Consider the following 21,865-nt stretch of genomic DNA (forward strand, 5'->3'; position numbering starts at 1 on the left):
CCATCTAATGGAGTATTTTAATAGGTACAGAATTTCTTGACATCTATTGGTCGGGCTTCCACATTTGTCAACTGTGGGTTGATGTGCCCCACGTTCAGACACAACTATAAGCCTCTTTTAGTCCTTGTAGCAATGCAGTTGGCAGGATTTGTTGACAGACAATTTCAGCCTCTAGTCATTTCAGTCTTCCCTAATTTGTAAAACATTTATCACAACTTGGTAAAACAATCAAAATATGATGTTTATTTCTGTGAGTCTTCATAAATCCTGTTCTTAAGTTTAAGTTCCTTGAGTGATGATCCCTATATGCAGAGCTGTCTCTTGGGTAGGGCGAATTGGGGCAACCGCCCCAAGCCCTCCCCTTTGGGGGGCCCCACGCTTCGATAAAATCATGACTGTCCTGATATTTAGCCCTTTGTCCCGCGTCCTGACCGATGTACGATTGGGACACCATTTGTCCCGGTATTCAGGTGAGGAGGTGGGTGGGGAGGTGGGGCAGGCAAGCGGGGTGAGGAGGCAAACGGGGAGGCAGGTGGGCCAAGGGTGAGGAGGCAGGTGGGCGGATGGATGGCGAGGAGATTAGCAGGGAGGCAGGTGAGGAGGCTGGGGTTGAGGGGGCGGGCGGACAGCAAAGAGGAGAGCAGCGGGTGGGCGGATAGGGAAGGGGGAGCGCTGGCTGGCGAGGAGACTAGCGGGGAGGTGAGCAGCGGGCAGGCTAGCGAGGAGGCGAGCAGTGAGTGGGCAGGCGGATAGCGAGGAGACTAGCCTGGAAGCTGATTTGTTCCATGCCCCACACCCCCTTAGGGACGGCCTATATGTATTGTATTTGAGGTGCACATGCACTGCATGCACCTAAGACTGGAAGACCTTTGCTAGCAGTATCTACTGGTCCATGCCTGTAACCTTCTCCTTTGCACCAAACTGAGGGCTAGCATGGAGTGACGCTGTCTCCAGTTCCTTTCTACCACCCATGGTCTGAGACCACTTCTGCAATGTCCGCAGTGTTAGTTAGCATTCTTCAAAAAGCGTAGTTGTAAGTAGCTAATGAAACCTGTTTTTACCTAGTTTACAGTTAGAGTAGTTTAGTAGTCTTGCGGGGGGGTCCCCCCATCTGGACCTCCCCCCTGTATGGAGTGCCTAGTATGCCCAGGATTCCAGGACTCAAAATCTGAGTGGCCTGCAACTGAGCTTTTCTGGTTAGCAATAAGCATGATACATGCCTCTGTTGTTCCAGGGAAGCTCATATCCTATCTGCCAGTCCTTTCCTACTTAAACCCATTGAGTTGTTATGGACAAGCCAGGCATAGAAGATTCCTGATGGAATGTGTAGTGAGACTGAAGTCTGTTCCTGGCCTGTCAGATAACCCTCCACCCCCAGTGTGTTGGGCAGAGGTACCAAGAAGCATGCCTCCGAGCACAGTATTCTCCAGCTTTGGGGATAATCAGACCAGGGCTAAAGACCGTTCCAAAGAAAGTTTGCTCCTACCCCCTCATAACATGTTCACAAAAAACTGTGAGAAATCCCCTTCCAAGCCCTCGTCCAAAAAGAGCACCTCCTCTCTGACAAGCTCTAAGGGCTTGTCTATGTTGGCCCACTAAATTGGCACCGCTGCGATGGATGCAGTGGCATCGATTTAGCAGGTCTGCTGAAAATTCAATAAATTGATGGGAGAGCACTCTCCCATTGACTTCAGTACTCCACCCTCCGAGAAACAGAATGTAAGTTGTCGGGAGAGCGTCTCCTGCCGATATAGCGCAGTGTAGATACTGCATTAGGTTGATGTAAGCTAGGTTGCTCAGGGAGGTGAGTATTTTCATGCTCCCTCAGTGATGTAACTTAGGTCGATTTTTAAGTGGCAGTGTAGACGAGGCCTAAGTCAGGTGAGACTCTGTGTCCTGGTACCCAAGTGTCAGGAGCTTACAAGGAGCATAGTACCAGTTTCTCAGAACTGAAGGGCAAAAGTCCCCCTCCATATTGGGACTAACTGAAGGGGCTCAGGGATCATCCTTGGTGCTGGTGAGGAAAAGAAGGCAGTGAATGCCTCCTATACTGTTGATGCCAATGAGTAGAGTTGTCAGTACTGAAGACCATGGCCCACCTGAAGTTGGTACCATCAGTGTCACCAATGGATAGAAGCCTGGTCCATTTTCCAGTATCAGGAGCCAGGTACACTGCCCTGGAGAACACTACTATCTACACGGACTCGGTCACCAGTACTGTTGAGTCTGTGGTGGTGATATGCTGTTGGTTCGCTGTTCACTGATACCAAAGGTCATAAATATAAAGGGAAGGGGTTAAGAAGCTCTGATACAGTACTATAAAATCCTCTTCCCTGTAAAGAGTTAAGAAGCTCAAATAACCTGGTTTGCACCTGACCCAAATGACCAATCAGGGGACAAGATACTTTCAAATCTGGGGGTGGGGAGGCTTTGTCTGTCTGTGTGATGCTTCTGCCAGGGACAGATCAAGAAAGCAAGCAATCCAACTCCTGTAGAGTTAGTAAGTAATCTAGCTAGAAAATGTGTTAGATTTTCTTTTGTTTTGGCTTGTGAAATTCACTGTGCTGGAGGGAGTGTGTATGCCTGTTTTTGTGTCTTTTTGTAACTTAAGGTTTTGCCTAGAGGGATTCTCTGTTTTAAATCTGACTGCCTATGAGATTATCTTCCATTCTGATCTTACAGAGTTGTTCTTTTATCTTTTCTTCGTGGTTCTAATGAAATTCTGTTTTTTAAGAATCCAATTGGGGTTTTTCGTGTCCCTAAAAACCCAAGGTTGGTCTGTACTCATCTTGTTTATTCTCAAGCCACCCCCGGAAAGGGGGTGTAGGGCTTGGGGGATATTGGAGGGAGATAGGGTTCCAAGTGGCCCTCCCTAAATGTTTGTTTGAATCACTTGGTGGTGGCAGCGTTTACCTAATCCAAAGTACAAGGAAGAATTTGTGCCTTGGGGAGTTTTTAACCTAAGCTGGTAAAAATATGCGTAGGGGGTCTTCCATGCAGGTCCCCACATCTGCACCCTAGAGTTCAGAATGGGGAGGGAACCCTGACACCGTAACTGGAGGTTCTTAGAAATGTGTGGTCCCTATCTGTATTCCACTACCAGCTCTTCCTCCACTCTGCTGCAGAGCCTTATCCTGGGGCTATTCTGGGTAACTGGAGAGGTGGTTGGTCTACAAGTGTCTTTTTTTTTTTAGTTCCATCTTTTAGCAATTTAAGATCATTGAGTCATAAGCTATTTTTGAAGCCTGAGAAATGGGCAGATATTTTCTCCTGTTTTTTACATTTTAGTTAATGAGTACTTGTAAGGTAAAGACACTGTTAGTGGTTAATTTCTCAACGAGGGAGACAATATGGCTTATGAGTTGAAGTGGTGCAGTTCTATATGTAATGTACTAGTATTATCACTTCACAGAAAACAAGTATGTAATAGAAAATTGTTCTTCTCAGTCAAATACTGTCTTTCATAGATTTGAAGCCAGAAGGGACCATTGTGATCTAGTCTGACCTCATGTATAACACAGGCAATAATAGTACTTCCCCAAAATAATTCCTAGAAAAACATGTTTAGCAAAACATCCAATCTTGAGTTAGAAATTGTCAGTGATGCAGAATCTACCACAACCTTTGGTAAGTTGTTCCAGTGATTAATTATTTTCAGTGTTAAAAAATTTACATCTTCCTTCGTCTGAAATTGTCTAGCTTAAACTTCCAGCCATTCGATTATGTTATACCTTTCTCTGCTAGATTGAAGAACTGAGTATCAAATATTAAGCTAAGTAGATAGACTCAAGGAGCTCAATCACTGTAAGCCCTGGTCTACACTAGGACTTTAGGTCGAGTTTAGCAGCGTTAAATCGATGTAAACCTGCACCTGTCCACACGATGAAGCCCTTTATTTCGACTTAAAGGGCTCTTAAAATCGATTTCCTTACTCCACCCCTGACAAGTGGATTAGCGCTTAAATCAGCCTTGTCTGGTCGAATTTGGGGTACTGTGGACACAATTCGACGGTATTGGCCTCCGGGAGCTATCCCAGAGTGCTCCATTGTGACCGCTCTGGACAGCACTCTCAACTCAGATGCACTGGCCAGGTAGACAGGAAAAGAACCGCGAACTTTTGAATCTCATTTCCTGTTTGGCCAGCGTGGCAAGCTGCAGGAGACCATGCAGAGCTCATCAGCAGAGGTGACCATGATGGAGTCCCAGAATCGCAAAAGAGCTCCAGCATGGACCGAACGGGAGGTACGGGATCTGATCGCTGTATGGGGAGAGGAATCCGTGCTATCAGAGCTCCGTTCCAGTTTTCGAAATGCCAAAACCTTTGTCAAAATCTCCCAGGGCATGAAGGACAGAGGCCATAACAGGGACCCGAAGCAGTGCCGCGTGAAACTGAAGGAGCTGAGGCAAGCCTACCAGAAAACCAGAGAGGCGAACGGCCGCTCCGGGTCAGAGCCCCAAACATGCCGCTTCTATGATGAGCTGCATGCCATTTTAAGGGGTTCAGCCACCACTACCCCAGCTGTGTTGTTTGACTCCTTCAATGGCGATGGAGGCAACACGGAAGCAGGTTTTTGGGACGAAGAAGATAGCTCACAGCAAGCAAGCGGAGAAACCGGTTTTCCCGACAGCCAGGAACTGTTTCTCACCCTGGACCTGGAGCCAATACCCCCCGAACCCATCCAAGACTGCCTCCTGGACCCGGCAGACGGAGAAGGGACCTCCGGTGAGTGTACCTTTTAAAATACTATACATGGTTTAAAAGCAAGCATGTGAAAGGATTAATTTGCCCTGGCATTCGCGGCTCTCCTGGATGTACTCCCAAAGCCTTTGCAAAAGGTTTCTGGGGAGGGCAGCCTTATTGCTTCCTCCATGGTAGGACACTTTACCACTCCAGGCCAGTAACACGTACTCGGGAATCATTGTACAACAAAGCATTGCAGTGTATGTTTGCTGGTGTTCAAACAACATCCGTTCTTTATCTCTCTGTGTTATCCTCAGGAGAGTGAGATATCATTCATGGTCACCTGGTTGAAATAGGGTGCTTTTCTTCAGGGGACACTCAGAGGTGCCCGTTCCTGCTGGGCTGTTTGCCTGTGGCTGAACAGAAATGTTCCCCGCTGTTAGCCACGGGGAGAGGGGAGGGTTGAGGGGTAGCCACGCGGTGGGGGGAGGCAAAATGAGACCTTGTAACGAAAGCACATGTGCTATGTATGTAATGTTAACAGCAAGGTTTACCCTGAAAGAGTGTAGCCACTGTTTTATAAAATGTGTCTTTTTAAATACCGCTGTCCCTTTTTTTTTCTCCACCAGCTGCATGTGTTTCAATGATCACAGGATCTTCTCCTTCCCAGAGGCTAGTGAAGATTAGAAAGAAAAAAAAATGCACTCGTGATGAAATGTTCTCTGAGCTCATGCTGTCCTCCCACACTGACAGAGCACAGACGAATGCGTGGAGGCAAATAATGTCAGAGTGCAGGAAAGCACAAAATGACCGGGAGGAGAGGTGGCGGGCTGAAGAGAGTAAGTGGCGGGCTGAAGAGAGGGCTGAAGCTCAAATGTGGCGGCAGCATGATGAGAGGAGGCAGGATTCAATGCTGAGGCTGCTGGAGGATCAAACCAGTATGCTCCAGTGTATGGTTGAGCTGTAGTAAAGGCAGCTGGAGCACAGACTGCCACTACAGCCCCTGTGTAACCAACCGCCCTCCTCCCCAAGTTCCGTAGCCTCCACACCCAGACGCCCAAGAACACGGTGGGGGGGCCTCCGGCCAACCAGCCACTCCACCACAGAGGATTGCCCAAAAAACAGAAGGCTGGCATTCAATAAATTTTAAAGTTGTAAACTTTTAAAGTGCTTGTGTGGCATTTTCCTTCCCTCCTCCACCACTCTTCCTGGGCTACCTTGGTAGTCATCCCCCTGTTTGTGTGATGAATGAATAAAGAATGCATGAATGTGAAGCAACAATGACTTTATTGCCTCTGCAAGCGGTGATCGAAGGGAGGAGGGGAAGGTGGTTAGCTTACAGGGAAGTAGAGTGAACCAAGGGGCAGGGGGTTTCATCAGGGTGAAACAAACAGAACTTTCACACCGTAGCCTGGCCAGTCATGAAACTGGTTTTCAAAGCTTCTCTGATGTGTACCGCGCCCTCCTGTGCTCTTCTAACCGCCCTGGTGTCTGGCTGTGCGTAACCAGCAGCCAGGCAATTTTCCTCAACCTGCCACCCCGCCATAAACGTCTCCCCCTTACTCTCACAGATATTTTGGAGCACACAGCAAGCAGTAATAACAGTGGGAATATTGGTTTCGCTGATGTCTAAGCGAGTCAGTAAACTGCGCCAGCGCGCCTTTAAATGTCCCAATGCACATTCTACCACCATTCTGCACTTGCTCAGCCTTGTAGTTGAACAGCTCCTGACTACCGTCCAGGCTGCCTGTGTACGGCTTCATGGCATTAAGGGGTAGGCTGGGTCCCCAAGGATAACTATAGATATTTCCACATCCCCAACAGTTATTTTCTGGTCTGGGAATAAAGTCCCTTCCTGCAGCTTTTGAAACAGACCAGAGTTCCTGAAGATGCGAGTGTCATGTACCTTTCCCAGTAATCCCACGTTGATGTTGGTGAAACGTCCCTTGTGATCCACCAGAGCTTGCAGCACTATTGAAAAGTACCCCTTGCGGTTTATGTACTCACCGGCTTGGTGCTCCGGTGCCAAGATAGGGATATGGGTTCTGTCTATGGCCCCACCACAGTTAGGGAATCCCATTGCAGCAAAGCCATCCACTATGACCTGCACTTTTCCCAGGGTCACTACCCTTGATATCAGCAGATCTTTGATTGCGTGGGCTACTTGCATCACAGCAGCCCCAACAGTAGATTTGCCCACTCCAAATTGATTCCCAACTGACCGGTAGCTGTCTGGCGTTGCAAGCTTCCACAGAGCTATCGCCACTCGCTTCTCAACTGTGAGGGCTGCTCTCATCTTGGTATTATTGCGCCTCAGGGCAGGGGAACGCAAGTCACAAAGTTCCATGAAAGTGCCCTTACGCATGTGAAAGTTTCGCAGCCACTGGGAATCGTCCCAGACCCACAACACTATGCGGTCCTACCAGTCTGTGCTTGTTTCCCGAGCCCAGAATCGACGTTCCACAGCATGAACCTGCCCCATTAGCACCATGATGCATGCATTGGCAGGGCCCATGCTTTCAGAGAAATCTGTGTCCATGTCCTGATCACTCACGTGACCGCGCTGACGTCGCCTCCTCGCCCGGTATCGCTCTGCCAGGTTGTGGTGCTGCATATACTGCTGGATAATGCGTGTGGTGTTTAATGTGCTCCTAATTGCCAAAGTGAGTTGAGCGGCCTCCATGCTTGCCTTGGGATGGCGTCCGCACAGAGAAAAGGCGCGGAACGATTGTCTGCCGTTGCTCTGACAGAGGGAGGGGCGACTGATGACATGGCTTACAGGGTTGGCTTACAGGGAATTAAAATCAGCAAAGGGGGTGGCTTTACATCAAGGAGTATTTCAGGCAGGACTTCACAGAGGGTTCCAATAAGAAATGGTGCACCTAAGTAATTGTTCTGATTGGAACAAGCAGGTTGGTCTGGCCTCTGATTGATACATGGCTAGATTTACCTCACTGCACCTTCTCTGTGAGTGACTGCAGTGTGACCTAGAGGAATGAGTCCCCTAGACGGGGGAGGGGGGGAAGCAAATGAGTACAAAAGAAATCTGGTCTATTTCTTGTTTTGATCCACTCCATCTATCTTTTACATCTTTGGCTGGCAGCAGACGGTGCAGAAGGACTGCAAGCCATCCACATCTCATGGCTGCTCGGCAGAAGACGGTGCAGTAGGACTGCTAGCCATCCTCATCTCTTGCCTGCCTGGCAGAAGATGGTACAGTAGCACTGCTAGCAATCCGTATCGCCTGCCTGCTCACCATAAGATGGTTCAATAGGACTGACTGCAGGACTAAAGAGAATGACCTGGTCAAGTCACTCCAGATTTAGTCCCTGCGCCCATGTCTGCCCAGGCGCTCCTGGCCGACGTGGCCAGGAGCACCTCGGACATGACGATGACGGCTACCAGTCGTACTGTACCATCTGCTGCCACAAGGCAATGGGTTGCTGCTGGTGTGTAGCAATGCAGTACCATGTCTGCCAGCACCCAGGAGACATACGGTGACGGTTACCTGAGCGGGCTCCATGCTTGCCCTGGTATGGCGTCTGCACAGGTAACTCAGGAAAAAAGGCGCGAAACGATTGTCTGCCCTTTCTTTCACGGAGGGAGGGAGGGAACGGGGGCCTGACTATATGTACCCAGAACCACCCGTGACAATGTTTTAGCCCCATCAGGCATTGGGATCTCAACCCAGAATTCCAATGGGCAGCGGAGACTGCTGGAACTGTGGGATAGCTACCCACAGTTCAACACTCCGGAAGTCGACTCTAGCCTCGGTACTGTGGAAGCACTCCGCCGAGTTAATGCACTTAATGCACTTGGAGCATTTTTTGTGGGGACACACACACTTGAATATATAAAACCGATTTCTAAAAAACCGACTTCTATAAATTCGACCTAATTTCGTAGTGTAGACATACCCTAAGGCAGGTTTTCTGCTCCTTTAATCATTCTTGTGGCTCTTCTCTGAACTTTCCCCTACTTACCAACATCCTTCTTGAATTGTGGACGTAAGAACTAGATGCAGTATTCCAGTAGCGGTCAACATCAGTGCCAAATACAGTAGTAAAGTAATCTCTCTACTCCCTACTCAAGATTCCCTTATTTATGCATCCAAGGATTGCATTAGCCCTTTTGGCCAGAACATTGTATTGGGAGCTCATGTTCAGCTGGTTATCCACAATGACCCTGAAATCTTTTTCAGGGTCACTGCTTTTCAGGATAGAGTCCCCCATTCTGTAAATATGACCTACTTTCTTTGTTCCTAAATGTATAAATTTACATTTTGCCACATTAAAACGCATATTATTTGCATGCACCCCGTTTACCCAGTGATCCAGATAGTGCTGTATTAGTGATCTGTCGTCTTAATTATTAACCACTCGTCCAGTTTTTGAGTCATCTGCAAATCTTATCATTATGATGATATTGTTTTCTTTCAGGTCATTAATAAAACAGTTAGTTAGTGTATGGCCAAGAACGATCCCTGTGGGACCCCACTAGAAACACACCCATTTGATGTTCCAAGACTTTCTGAAAATCACTACTGATGGTCCAAGAAGCTTCTCAACCAGTTCTTTTAAAATTCTTGGACGCAAGGTTTCTGGCCAGCTGATTTTAAAACTGTCTCTCTGTAGTAGCTGCTGTTTAACATCCTCCAGAGATACTCGTAGACTGGAAAGAGCATTACCATATGATATGACTACATCATCTGCTTTTCCCCCAAATACAGAAGAGAAATATTTATTCAACACTTCTGCCTTTCCTGCAATATTATTAAGTCTACAATTTCTAACTAGTAAGGGACCAATACTATTGTTAGGAGTCTTTTTGATCCTAATATACTTAAAAAAGACTCCTTAACTGTGCTTGCTATTGATTTCTTGTGTCTCTTTGCTTCCCTTATCGGGTTTCTACAATTCCTAGCTTCTGATTTATATTCATTACTATCAGTTTCCCCTTTTCTTCCATTTATATATATATTTTTTAAATGTAGCTGCCTTCACTTCCCCTCTAAAATAATTTGGGGGTTTTTGTTTGTTTGTTTTTAACCAATACAACCTTCTTCCTTGATTGTGGCTTTTTGGATGTCTAGTAAAGTGTTCTTAAACAATTCCCAATTATCATTCACATTTTTCTGAATAAATTCTTCCTCCCAGCTGATTTGGCTCAAAATTGTTTTCGGCTTTATGAAAATGGTGCTTTAAAAGGGACAAGTGTGTGTTACCGTTAATTGTTTGTTCTGTAATCAGTTCCTCTTTATCTGTCAAAGTGAGGTCTAATATAGAATTCCCCCATGTTGGTAGCAACACTTTCAGAATTAGGAAATTGCCTTCTATATTTAGAAATTCTAAGAATGTTTTAGTACTGGCAACATAAGATCTCCAGTATATGTCACTCAAATTAAATTAAGTCCTCCATGATTCCGCAGCTTTTTTCCCTATACATTATAGATAGGTGTGTAAAGAGCTAGTCATCCTGTTCTCTAGTGTAATTTGGTGGTCTGTTGCAGATGCAAATGCCATTTAGTACCCCATCTTGTGCTTTGTTTGTTAGGACATTGATCCATAAGCATTCAAGATCATTTTCTTCCAAGTTATGATATTCTTGACAGAGTGCCAGTGCCACTCCCTCTCCTTTTGCCCATTTGATCCTTCCTAAATAGGTTATACCCATTGATTATAATGTTCCAGTCATGCAAATCATCCCACCAGGTTTCAGTAATGCCAACTTGAAAATGAATTTATGCTCATAAATGAGCAATTCTAGTTCTTCTTGTTTGTTACCTAGACTCCTAGCCTTGACGTGTAGACAGTTCAAAAATTTCTTCTCCATGTCCTTTGGTTTCTTGATTAATTTTGTCCTCAACATCTCTTTTTTGTGCTAAAAGAGTGCTCAATTCTTCCCTCTTTATTTTACCCTCCCCTTTTTAAAAAAGTTTTATGCCCTCCTAACTACTGTAGCCAGCCTATCCCCGAGGAGATTGGTTCCCTTTACGCTGAAGTGGAGCCCATTGTGTAAGGGATCCATCCAAACTATACAGCCCTTTCTCCCCACAGAGGGTGAACCAATGTTGCACCAAAACCCTCCACCCTGTCCCACTTACCTAGCCAGTGGTTCACTTTCAGAATCATTTGTCTTCTGTCTTCCTTCACTTGAGGGACAGGAAGGATCTCAGTGAAGATTGTTGGACATTCTTCTTCAGCACGTTTCCAAGTTCCCTGGGGTCATTCATTATCTGAGAGATCTCATTAGGACCAATGTGAACATCCATTGACTTCAGAATCCTATCCATTCTTAGTGATGTCTCGTGTCTTGGCTCTAGGAAGGCAGCACGCTGTCCTGTCTGCCCTTTGCAGAATGTTCTGTAGATTCTTCTGAGTATTGAATCCACAATAAGGATCATATGTCTTCTGTGGATGATTGGAGAACACTTTTTCGACAAGCTTGATTTTCTTACAGGTCAGGCCAAGCTGCAATCCACAGGTGTGTCCTGTTCACCTCTCCATTCCCTTGGACCAGCTGGATCTTGTGAGGTATCTTCCACAGATTCCAATGTTTCTAGCATCAAAAGGAAACTTCTAGCTGTGTGGAATTCCTCCTTGTCCTCTTCACTCTGGTGGCCACAGCCCATCCATCATTGTCTGTCTCCAGCTGTGTAGAATGTTGCCGTGACCTCTTGCCTCTGATGGTTATAAACTTCCAGGCCTCTTTCTCTGATTTCCTTTCTCCCCAGCTCCTTGGTGGCCAGCTTTTTTTCTTCCTTGAACTTTGAGTATTTCCTAAAGCTCTCTGTCTTAACAATAATTGAAGTATAGCTATATATTTCATGATGTGAATGGGGGGAAATTAATCAAGCATTTTAGACATTGTGAATAATGTGGAGGGGAGGGGGAAATCTTAAACACCATTAAATATCCCTTATATAGGTGGCATAGTTAATGCTGACGATTCAAAATTTAATGGTACTTCAATATTTCTGTACATACTGCCTGTAAATATATCCTAATCTTGTCCTGTAACCACCTTAAAGCTGAAATGACTTTGCTGAGCAACCTCATAATAAAACACTTAATAGACTGCATTAATTCTCTGCCTTAGTTTTGGGTGAGCTGGAACAATATTTTAATGTGTAAAGGTGTAAGGATTGTTCATGTTCTCAAAGCAAGCTATAGCTAGTCTATCTAATTTTAGACCTGCGTTGATGTCTCTTAAAGTCAATAATAAAATTGGTTCTGCTTTGAAAAGTGGCTATGTAAAAATGGACTCTTATTCAATGGACTTGTTTTCCATATACGTGCAAAATCCCATGTGTTTGCTTTAGTAATTCTTTACTCCTGTTAGCTCTGCAGAGCCAGCACTGGTCTGGGCAAATGAGCTGGTTTGTCTTCTGTCTTATGTATCATTAACAGAAGCATTTACTGAGTTCCAAACAGTTAAACCTATGTGACCCATCAGAGACAAAGGTGTAACACAGTTGTCACTGAGAGCATGAGAGAACATTTTAATATGATTCATAAGAAGAAAAGTACCTAGCTTGACTTTCAGATCCTAGATTAAATTTGTAAGGTTGACAGTTAAAAAAGCCAGTTGAATTGCAAACTTGACATAGAATCTATGATAAAGAAATCATTAGGGCGGTAAACACTGACCCCCATAATGCCAACTCTACAGTCACTTTGCAGGATAGCACTATAATTTAAGTTAGGTAAAGGTTAAGGGGAACTTGATTCATCACTCTTAGAAATGGGAAATAGAGTCCCAAGCTGTTTCTAAAATAGCTGGTGTAGTTGCTTCATAACAGCTCGTTTAGTAAATCTTTGCCACTAGGCTAGCTCTTTAGGCTGAGTTTGATTAACTTTTTCCCCATGTATCCCTGAGTTGGTTTTTTAATAGTGATATTTGAGTCATGTCAATGGCAGGTGGCAGACTGACTTGATCATTATAGCATACAGTGAAAAGGAGGACATTCATTAATAATATACTCCACAATTCAGGTTTCTTGTGATCTGTTGTCTTGCAAGCAAGCACAGCGTGTGAATTTAAAAGGAGGGTTGGGGGCAAGCAGTTGAATAAAAGGAAAGTATATTTGCAGTATATGCTTTTTTGGAAAATGTTGTATAGAGGTTCAGAAACAAAGCCCTTGGAGAAGAACACATCATTTGACAGTTGAATTAACTTTATCTATGTGAATTGGTGTTTTTTTGTTTTTGCTTTTTTTTGAATATGTACCCTCTTCCTTTAGACCTCAGGACATGATTGGGCCAGAACTGATATTACCTGCAAGCATCGAATTCAAGGAAAGTTGTGAGTATTTAATGAAGCTTTAACTACCATTTAAAATAAAATATTAAATATAACAATAAGGTAAAAAAGTGAACTTTTTTCTGTTAAAGTCAATCACTTTGAAAATTCAAAAGGAAACTTTTATAAGTAAAGTTTGGAAATCACTTAAAAAGAGGTATTTATTTTACCAATATGGCTGGCTTCGTGGCGAGGGGAGAAAAATTATTCAAGTTCTAGATGGGTCCCTGTATAGTTTATTGCAACCACATTGGAATTCCCTGTCTCCAAAATAAATTAAATTAGAACCAGAGTTGTTAATAGAAAAGAGATATCAGATTGAAACCATCCCCCTCTTATAAAAAATTCCACATATACTAGTTTGTAAGTTAATAATAAACTAGATCTTGGTCAAAAGGCCAGTTAATATTCCATAAAGGGTATCAAATAAAATGTTAGCTTAGATGACTATAGGTTTTTTACTGTCAAAAATATTGTAGACTCTTGGCTATGCCACATTATTGTGGATTTTTAAAAACTTCCACCAGTTGTATAAGAAAATTTCAGGTCAGGTGATTGTCTGAAACCTCACATTATTAGAACGCGGTAGATAGGATGTTTGATGAGCAAATAGAGAAATTGTTCTGACTGAAATGTACTGTAAGAGAGCTTTTGGAGTGGCACAGTGAAAAGGGAAATTTTATTTTATTAAAGAACAGTATTGTCCCTGGAGTAGTTGACTTGATGCAGTAGAACCTCAGAGTTGCGAACGCTTTGGGAATGGAGGTTGTTTGTAACTTTGAAATGTCTAGTATCAGAGGGGTAGCCGTGTTAGTCTGTATCCACAAAAACAACGAGGAGACCGGTGGCACCTTAACGACTAACAGATTTATTTGGGAATAAGCTTTTGTGGGTAAAAATCCCCACTTCTTCAGATGCACAAACAGAAACGTGGGGTTTTTTTACCCACAAAAGCTCATGTCCAAATAAATCTGTTAAATCTGTTCGGTGGCACCTTAAAGACTAACAGATTTATTTGGACATAAGCTTTCGTGGGTAAAAAAACCCCACGTTTCTGTTTGTGCATCTGAAGAAGTGGGGTTTTTTACTCACAAAAGCTTATTCCCAAATAAATCTGTTAGTCTTTAAGGTGCCACTGGACTCCTCATTTTTCTGAAATGTCTGTAATTCTGAACAAAATGTTTTGTTGGTCCTTTCAAAAGTTTACAACTGAATATTGACTTAATGCAGGTTTGAAACTTTACAATGCAGAAGAAAAACGCTGCTTTTAACCATTTTAATTTAAATGAAACAAGCACGGACAGTTTCCTTATCTTGTCATATCTTTTTTTAAACTTTCCATTTTTTTTAGTAGTTTACATTTAACAGAGTACTTGTACTGTAATTTTTTTTTGGTCTCTGCCTGATTGCATGCTTCCCGTTCCAAATGAGGTGTGTGGTTGACTAGTCAGTTCATAACTCTGGTGCTCATAACTCTGAGGTTCTACTGTACATAAATGGGAAATAACATAGAGCTATATCCTCCTACATAAAGTCTCCTACCTAGCTTATATGTGGGTTCTTTATTGTCCTACTTCAGTAGTTGCAGCGCATAGTTTAGACAAATAGGAACATATGAGCTAAATAAAACAAAAAAACAGAAGAAACTCACCTTGTTTCATTGAATTATGAAATTTTATTTTCTTTTTCCAATCCTTGGGTGACTTTTTTTGTCTATTTCCACAGCTGAAGATGCCTTCTTATCTGCCATTATTAATTATACCAACAGCTCGACAGTTCATTTTAAGTTATCACCTACTTATGTTTTGTACATGACGTGTCGGTATGTATTGTCAAATCAGTACAGACCTGACATCAGTCCTACTGAGCGTACTCACAAAGTCATTGCAATAGTCAACAAGATGGTGAGCATGATGGAAGGAGTTATACAGGTGAGTTTTGATCTGCAGAGACATATCAAAGGAATTTAAAATATATACATTGCAGACTATAACTTAAATTTCTTCAGAAAAGTCTTTTTTCCCCCCACTCTAGGGTTTCACTCAAAAGGTTGCTGAGTATGAGCCTGTAATGTATTTATTTCTCTAGTAAAGATTTTTTCTCTTGTGAGATAGTAAATAACATTCCCTCAGGAGAAATTTGTGGCTTTGATGAAGACCTATATGATGAGTAAAGGTGATTTTTTTTCCACCTCCACATTGTTGCCCCATTCCCTATAGCAAAAAAACAACCAAACAAAAAACCAACCACACCCCAAACAGTTGTAAAATCAGTCTTTCCATTAAGTATTTTTGATCCTCAACCACTTCTAATGTGACTTGTAATTGCTTTTTTAGTAATGCTTTATAAATACAGGCATTTACATTGATCATGTTGTATAGAAAATTGATCATGTGTTGTACAGAAAATACTTAGCTTAAAAAAGGAATGTAATTATTGAACTTTAGTCCTGTTCCTCTTATGTACACACAAAGATATTATAGCATTTAGTATTTTTAATTTTTTTCTCAAATATATCGATTTGATACTGGCACGTCTTGCACAAAGAGAAATTTAAGATATCAGGATAAAAGTTTTAGTATATAATATGAAACCTGATCCTGCATTCCTTGCACATATAAAAATCCCATTGAAGCCTATGGCATTTTTGCTTTTACAAGGAATGCAGGATCAGATCCACAGTCCTGACTTTGAAATCTAGAAAGGAATATCTTGTACTGTCTCTTCACTGTTGTTGTTATATGCTTTTACTGTATTTAATTTTACTGTAATATCCTGAGAAAGTAGTTATAATATTTTGTGTGTTATACTAATAGCACTAACTCATCAGTTGCAGATTTTTCTCAGCGGGAGAATTAAAATCCCTATTCTTTATAATACGTAAAACACAAGAGTGTTTTCTTAAAGATTATAAGTGTTTTCTTAAAAATTATCAATAAATCAATTATTGTTATATACTTAAATTTATGTATTATGATTTACATATTTCATTGGTGCCTAGAGGCTCCGGGCCCCATTTTGCTAGGCATTGTACAAACATATAACAAAGAGACATAATCCCTGCTCCAAAAGAGCTTGCAATCTTAAGTGTACAACTGTAAACAACAGATGCATAAAACAAATAGATGGAGCATAATGAAACTGTGCTGGTCAGCATGAAAAACTGGTCACAGGAAACCAACTGCTAAACTTTTCATAGGCATTACAGTGAAGAAGAGTTTTAAGAAGGGAGGAGAACAACGGGGTGGCTTTGCAGATGTTTACAAAATGCTCCTCCCATGCATAAGGTGGCATTGGAGAAAGTGCAGTAGTGTTTGTAAGAATTTTTATAAAAGGGAAATCAGGACTTAATATTTGAAGAATGAGGACAGAGGCTGATGTCTCAAAACAATAATGGATAATAAATGGGGCATTCATAGACCCTGAGAAGCCCTAAAAGTGAAGACAATTAGTTTGAGTTTGATGTGATGATGTAGGGGTAGCAAGTTGAGGGATTCAGAGAGTGATGATGATTGAAGTGGTGAGCTAGGAAAATGATCTTTTCAGAAGAGTTTTGAATGGATGTAGGTGGACAAAGGTGGAATTCATCTTGGCCATAGAGGAGAATGTTGCAGCAGACACGATAGAAATAAGGAGATCCTTAGATAAGATAAGAGACTTAGCTGTATGAATGGAAAGGAAAGGCTTGATCTTACGCATGTTATCCAGGATGAAGTGACAGGCTTTAGATATGGTCTGGATGTGAACATCTACAGAGAGGCCTGAGTCAAAGATGATCTCCAGGTTTGGGCATGAATGACAGGGAAAATGGTACTGTTTTCCACAGTGACTGAGAAAAGAGTGGCAGCGGGAGGGTTTGAGAGGCAAAGATGAAGAGCTCTGTTTTGGCCATGTTGAGTTTAAGTTGATGGCTAGACATCCATGAGGAGTCAGAGAGAAGGTGACACTTAGTTTTGGTGGAAGGAGGCAAGTCAGGAGTGGAGAGGTAGATCTGAGGCACATCAGCGTAGAGATGATAGTTGAAATTATGAATGAGCTCCCTCTAAGACAAGACCTGAAGGGAGAAGAGGGAATCAAGGACTCAGCCCTGTGTAAACCACCCCTCTTCTTCACACCCCCCTCCCCCACTGAAGAGGGAGGATGAGGATAATCTTCTGAACGAGTGATAACAGAAGTAGGAGAAGAACCAGGAAAGGACAGTCATGGTAGCCAAGTGGGGGACAAGATTTCAGGAGGAGCATGGTTAAGGAGGATAAAGACAGAGTTTGCTAATTCTGAGCTTTGACCAGGAAGAGTTCATTGGAGACTTTGAGAGCCATTGGTGGAAGCTGGTTTGGAGGGATATACAGGATGCAGTTGGACGAGAGGCACTCTAGACAGTATTTGTACAGTGAGCGGGGCAAGAGAAGTAGATAGGATGAGATCACTGTAGCCAAATGGAGGAGCTAGAGAAGGAAAGTACACAAATATCTGTGCCAGGGACTGGGAAGAGGAGATACTGGTCAAAATTCTGATTTTTGCTTATCAGAACTATAAAGAGACTTCTAATGTAATTTCCAAAAGCTACTCTCTTAAAATTTTGTGAAGTATTTTCAGAATCTTTGATGGTAGGAACGATAAACAGCAGAAAATATTAAGATTTCATGTGATAGGGAGTAATTTTATGGAAGGGTCTGAAAAAGTTGAATAACGAAGTAAAATCTGTTAGAATAGCAGAAGGCAAAGTATAGTTAGTGTAGGTTGCATGTTGCAGAACTTTGGAAGTTTAGTGCAGTATTTTGTTTGACTCAATATTTTTCATTGTGTTTTTAAAGTGAAAACCATGTATTAATCTGTTCCCCACCTTGTATTTTATTTTTTAATTTTCCTTTTGTCCCTGTTTGTGTTTGTACATTGTCTTCATTTCAGTAGTGTGGGCAAGTAGCTCTCTGGAATTAGCATTCATGCTGCTGCAGAGAGACTTGGCGGATGCTCTACAGGAAATCTGTGTTGCACTGACTCTGAAACAGCCTGTGGTTCAAGGGCATTCCTTGAACTAATTGGCACTTTTTGGTTCTTTGCTGTCATATTACTGGGTCTACCTAAAATATAAGTGGTCTCAGTTGTGTAACAGCCACTGATGAAATATATTTAGGTGTATCTGTGAACATAAGTGTTATACCTTCATATTTAGTGTCTGATTTCTAAAACTACCATGATTGTTCACAAGTTTCTTTCTTCTATTCTGTTTGATTTCCTTCGTCCGTTTTTCTCCAGGAGGTAGACCAGGTTGATCAGGTAGGATATACTGCTGGGAACTGATCCTAGCTATGTTGGCTTAGCTCAGTTTCTCATGCTGCTTCCATGTCAAAATACAATACTCAAACAGCTGGACTGAACAGTTCATAACACTCATTCAGCAACTGGAACATGCAGTACTAAAATTCTTTTTTGACTGTGCAACCTTTATCGGCATTCCATAATTTCTGCTTAACGCACTTCAGTGTGGAAATGAAATGACCAAAGTTCTTTTTCTTCCCTTTATTTCTTTTTTTTTTGTCTGTGGTTCCTATTCTTTGGATCTCATCTGAGGTTGCCTAGCCTGGCATTTGTGGTCGGGAGATGGTGAGATAGATCAGTACTCGATACTAAGTTGCCTGGTGTCAAAGCCAGTGACTAGCAGTATCAGGGTGGCAGTGGGTAACAGCTAATATGTGCTTACGCACACGCAGATTACCAGATAATGCATATGGCTAATCTTTTAGCATTACGGAACTAGATGCTAATGCCATTATTCCATTGATTTCACTAATGGCAACTGGACAGAATTTTGAACATACTGGATATATTTAAAATGTAACTTATTTGTTGGAATAATTGCAGTATTATCATTTGTTATATATAGAAAAATATTTTGCAAATATCTGGTATCTGAGGTATGTTTGAAATGGGAAATGTACTGGTCTATCTTTGGAGCTCTTTGTCTAATAATTTCTGATCAGAAAGGACCTACCCTATATTGTTTGCTACTTCTCTTTTTACTTACAGAAGCAGAAGAATATTGCTGGGGCACTTGCCTTTTGGATGGCAAATGCATCTGAATTGCTCAACTTCATTAAGCAAGACCGCGACCTTAGCCGAATTACTTTAGATGCGCAAGATGTTTTGGCACATTTGGTTCAAATGGCTTTCAAGTAAGGGCATCAGAATTTTGTTTCTTTTGTATATTTGCCATGTGGAATTATTAGGCTTTATTTCTATACTTTTGAAAAGTACTGTATACTTTCTTCTAAGTTCTAGATGTCATGATTCTTTAGTTGTATTGAAACCAGTTAAAGAAATGCATGGGGAGTGGACAAGCATTCCATTTTTAGTTATTTAATAGAGATAGATCATTTGGACTGTAGTGAGAATGTAAATTGCATCACTTTCTCGTGTTCCTTGCTAAGCAGATTCTACAGAGACCCCGTCCTGAGTGGTTAGGTGCTAACTCTATTTGTTTAAATCAACATACATACCTTTTTATAATCGTGTACGGTAGCCAGCCAGATTTTTACACATCTGATCATGAAAATGTTGAAATACCAATCAAAGTTGCTATTAACTACATACTTGTTTCTGACATTTTGATCAGCATCTGCAGTCATGTAGCTTAGTCCCCAGATAGGTTGTTTGTGGATTAGTCAGTAGTTATCTGCAGCAGCTACGCATTGTATTAGCCCACAATAATGGCTGGAACTGTTTTGTTCCATATTTCCTGTACTATGTGTTTTTGTTTGATCCTCCTCTAAAGCTCTTCATTTGTGATTCCCACCCCATTTCTGGTGATCTGACGTCGAAGATAGTTGCTCAAATAATCTGGGAGCATAGATAAGGTCTGAATGAATTTTCAAGTTTCACCGCCAAATAGTAAGACAGATTTTACAACAGCGTTAAATATTCAAAGTTTTTAGTTTGGAAGGAAGGGTTTCTGTTTCTTAAGATTGGCTTTAGGGTTATGAAGGCATGTCTGCCAGATCAGGTGGTGATGTACCACATTATTTAATTTAAAAAAGCGGGAGGGAGGGGGGGATGGCCTAGGGCTAGAGAACGTGTGTGTATATATATATATTTATTCAGTTGTGGAACGTGACCGTATCTGTATGATTCTAAACTTTGCCATTACCTAGTATATTCTCTGATTTGTGAGCAAAGACATCAAACCTATGAAAATGGACCCATGCAGAATATTCTTTTCAGATATCAATTACTACAAGTAAAGAATTATGCTTGGAATAACTTACAACAATCAACGGTGTAGATTGATATAAACATAAGTTGCTTAGTGATTGTTCAGTCAAGCTAGAATTTCTTCTAGATCAGTGTTTTGCATTACTGCAAATTTCTCCTAGATCAGTGTTTTGCATTACTGGCTTGAAACGCTTGTGTACAGATCTTCAAAGTCACTTTCTGTCTTCATCATACATTAGCTTGCATATTATACATTTTTTTATGACTGGGAAAGAATGACCATATATGTATTTTTTTCCCTTAATTGGTTATAACTACAACAGTTATTCACACGCAGTCACCATCTTTTTGAATATATTTTATCCTCCCATTGTAACTTCTAAGCTTCCAGGAGACTAGTACCAACTTCATGTAACTTGAATATTTTCTTTTTCACTTATGACACATGAATACAGTAGTGTAGTCGAGAGTAAATGGAGATGAACAGAATTTACCCGCTTCTCATATGGGGAATATGGAGTTTAGTTTAGTTTATCCACGTTTTTACCACTACACAACTGTATGAAATATTAGCAACATAAAAAATTGTCTGCTCTTAAAAAAAAAAAAAAAAAAAAAAAAAAAGTTAATTCAGTGGTAGTATCAAAAAGTGTACCAGAACTTGTTGAAATTATTTTGCAACAAAATTTTTAAGAATTAGTACTTTCCATGATTAGAAATGTTTTAAGATGGAACAAGAAGTTAGGGATATCGTACTTTATTTAAGGAAGACATAAAATATCATTACATAAAGAGTTGAGGAAAATATTACAGCTTGATTCCAATCAGCTAGTTGGGTTTCAGTTTTAGCATTCTGCAATACACAAAAATGATGTTATGAATGAAAAGCTATCTGGCTGAAAAACAATATTTAGAAAAAAAAGTCATTAATATAAAACTGAAAGAATTTTCAAAATCAAATGTACTTTTCTCTTGGTTTCTCTAAACTGAGTGAAATGCAAAGAATAAACAATATAAAAAGCTACACTATCAGGTTCTCATATGCTAGCTCGGTGCTAGAATGTTTGGATTGCAAATACTTAGATATTCTTTTACAATACTTCCACTGGAATTTTTTTTTTTTTAAATTTGGTCTAAATTTTTATGTAAAGTTATTTTCACAAAACTTAAATTATGGGTCAGTTTTAGCCTGACAAAAACTCCCGTTAATTAAATTCATTTATGACATTCACATACTTGAGTATTTTTGAAAGTTTCAGTCTCAGATGTCCAAAGAATCTTCTCTAAGAGTCTTAATGCTTGCTGAATTATTAGTTGCATGTTTCTAGAAAATTTGTATTAGATTTTGGTCATACTGGATCATTTCGAGGAGCATTATTTTGGTTCAGATATAGTCATAAGCATAAGATTGAGTTAGGCATTTTATAATTTTTACAGCAGGTTGCTTATACTTTTTTACTTTGGAAGTATGTAAAATAAGATGCATAATTAATGTGTATATGGCTGCAAACATGTTTTTTAATTTTTATTTAACATTTTAAAAAAGGTAGCAGAAATGACCATACAGAGGATAAAACTTTTAGTTGTATTAACTTTTACATACAAGATGAAATATAGAGACAAAAGGGAATAAAAATATGAGAAGGCGATAGAAAGAAACTGAAGAAGGGAAGG

The 21,865-nt window shown here is 41.3% G+C and overlaps 1 protein-coding gene across 30 annotated transcripts in view; it reads left to right on the top strand.

Moving 5' to 3' along the window:
- The window catches only part of AFDN (afadin, adherens junction formation factor), a 215,865-nt gene that overhangs the window by 120,938 nt on the left and 73,062 nt on the right, over nt 1–21,865 (top strand). For 20 of the 30 annotated variants that reach the window (XM_043543212.1, XM_037895158.2, XM_037895174.2 and 17 more), the window contains 4 exons: nt 12,924–12,985; nt 14,708–14,913; nt 18,239–18,259; nt 19,010–19,155. In XM_043543212.1, coding sequence (XP_043399147.1) covers nt 12,924–12,985; nt 14,708–14,913; nt 18,239–18,259; nt 19,010–19,155 — 435 coding nt within the window. The remainder of the gene's footprint in view (nt 1–12,923; nt 12,986–14,707; nt 14,914–18,238; nt 18,260–19,009; nt 19,156–21,865) is intronic. The other 10 variants (XM_043543216.1, XM_043543231.1, XM_043543220.1 and 7 more) reach the window with 1 other exon arrangement.

This window comes from Chelonia mydas, chromosome 3, assembly GCF_015237465.2.
Source record: "Chelonia mydas isolate rCheMyd1 chromosome 3, rCheMyd1.pri.v2, whole genome shotgun sequence".
Classification (NCBI taxonomy): domain Eukaryota; kingdom Metazoa; phylum Chordata; order Testudines; family Cheloniidae; genus Chelonia; species Chelonia mydas.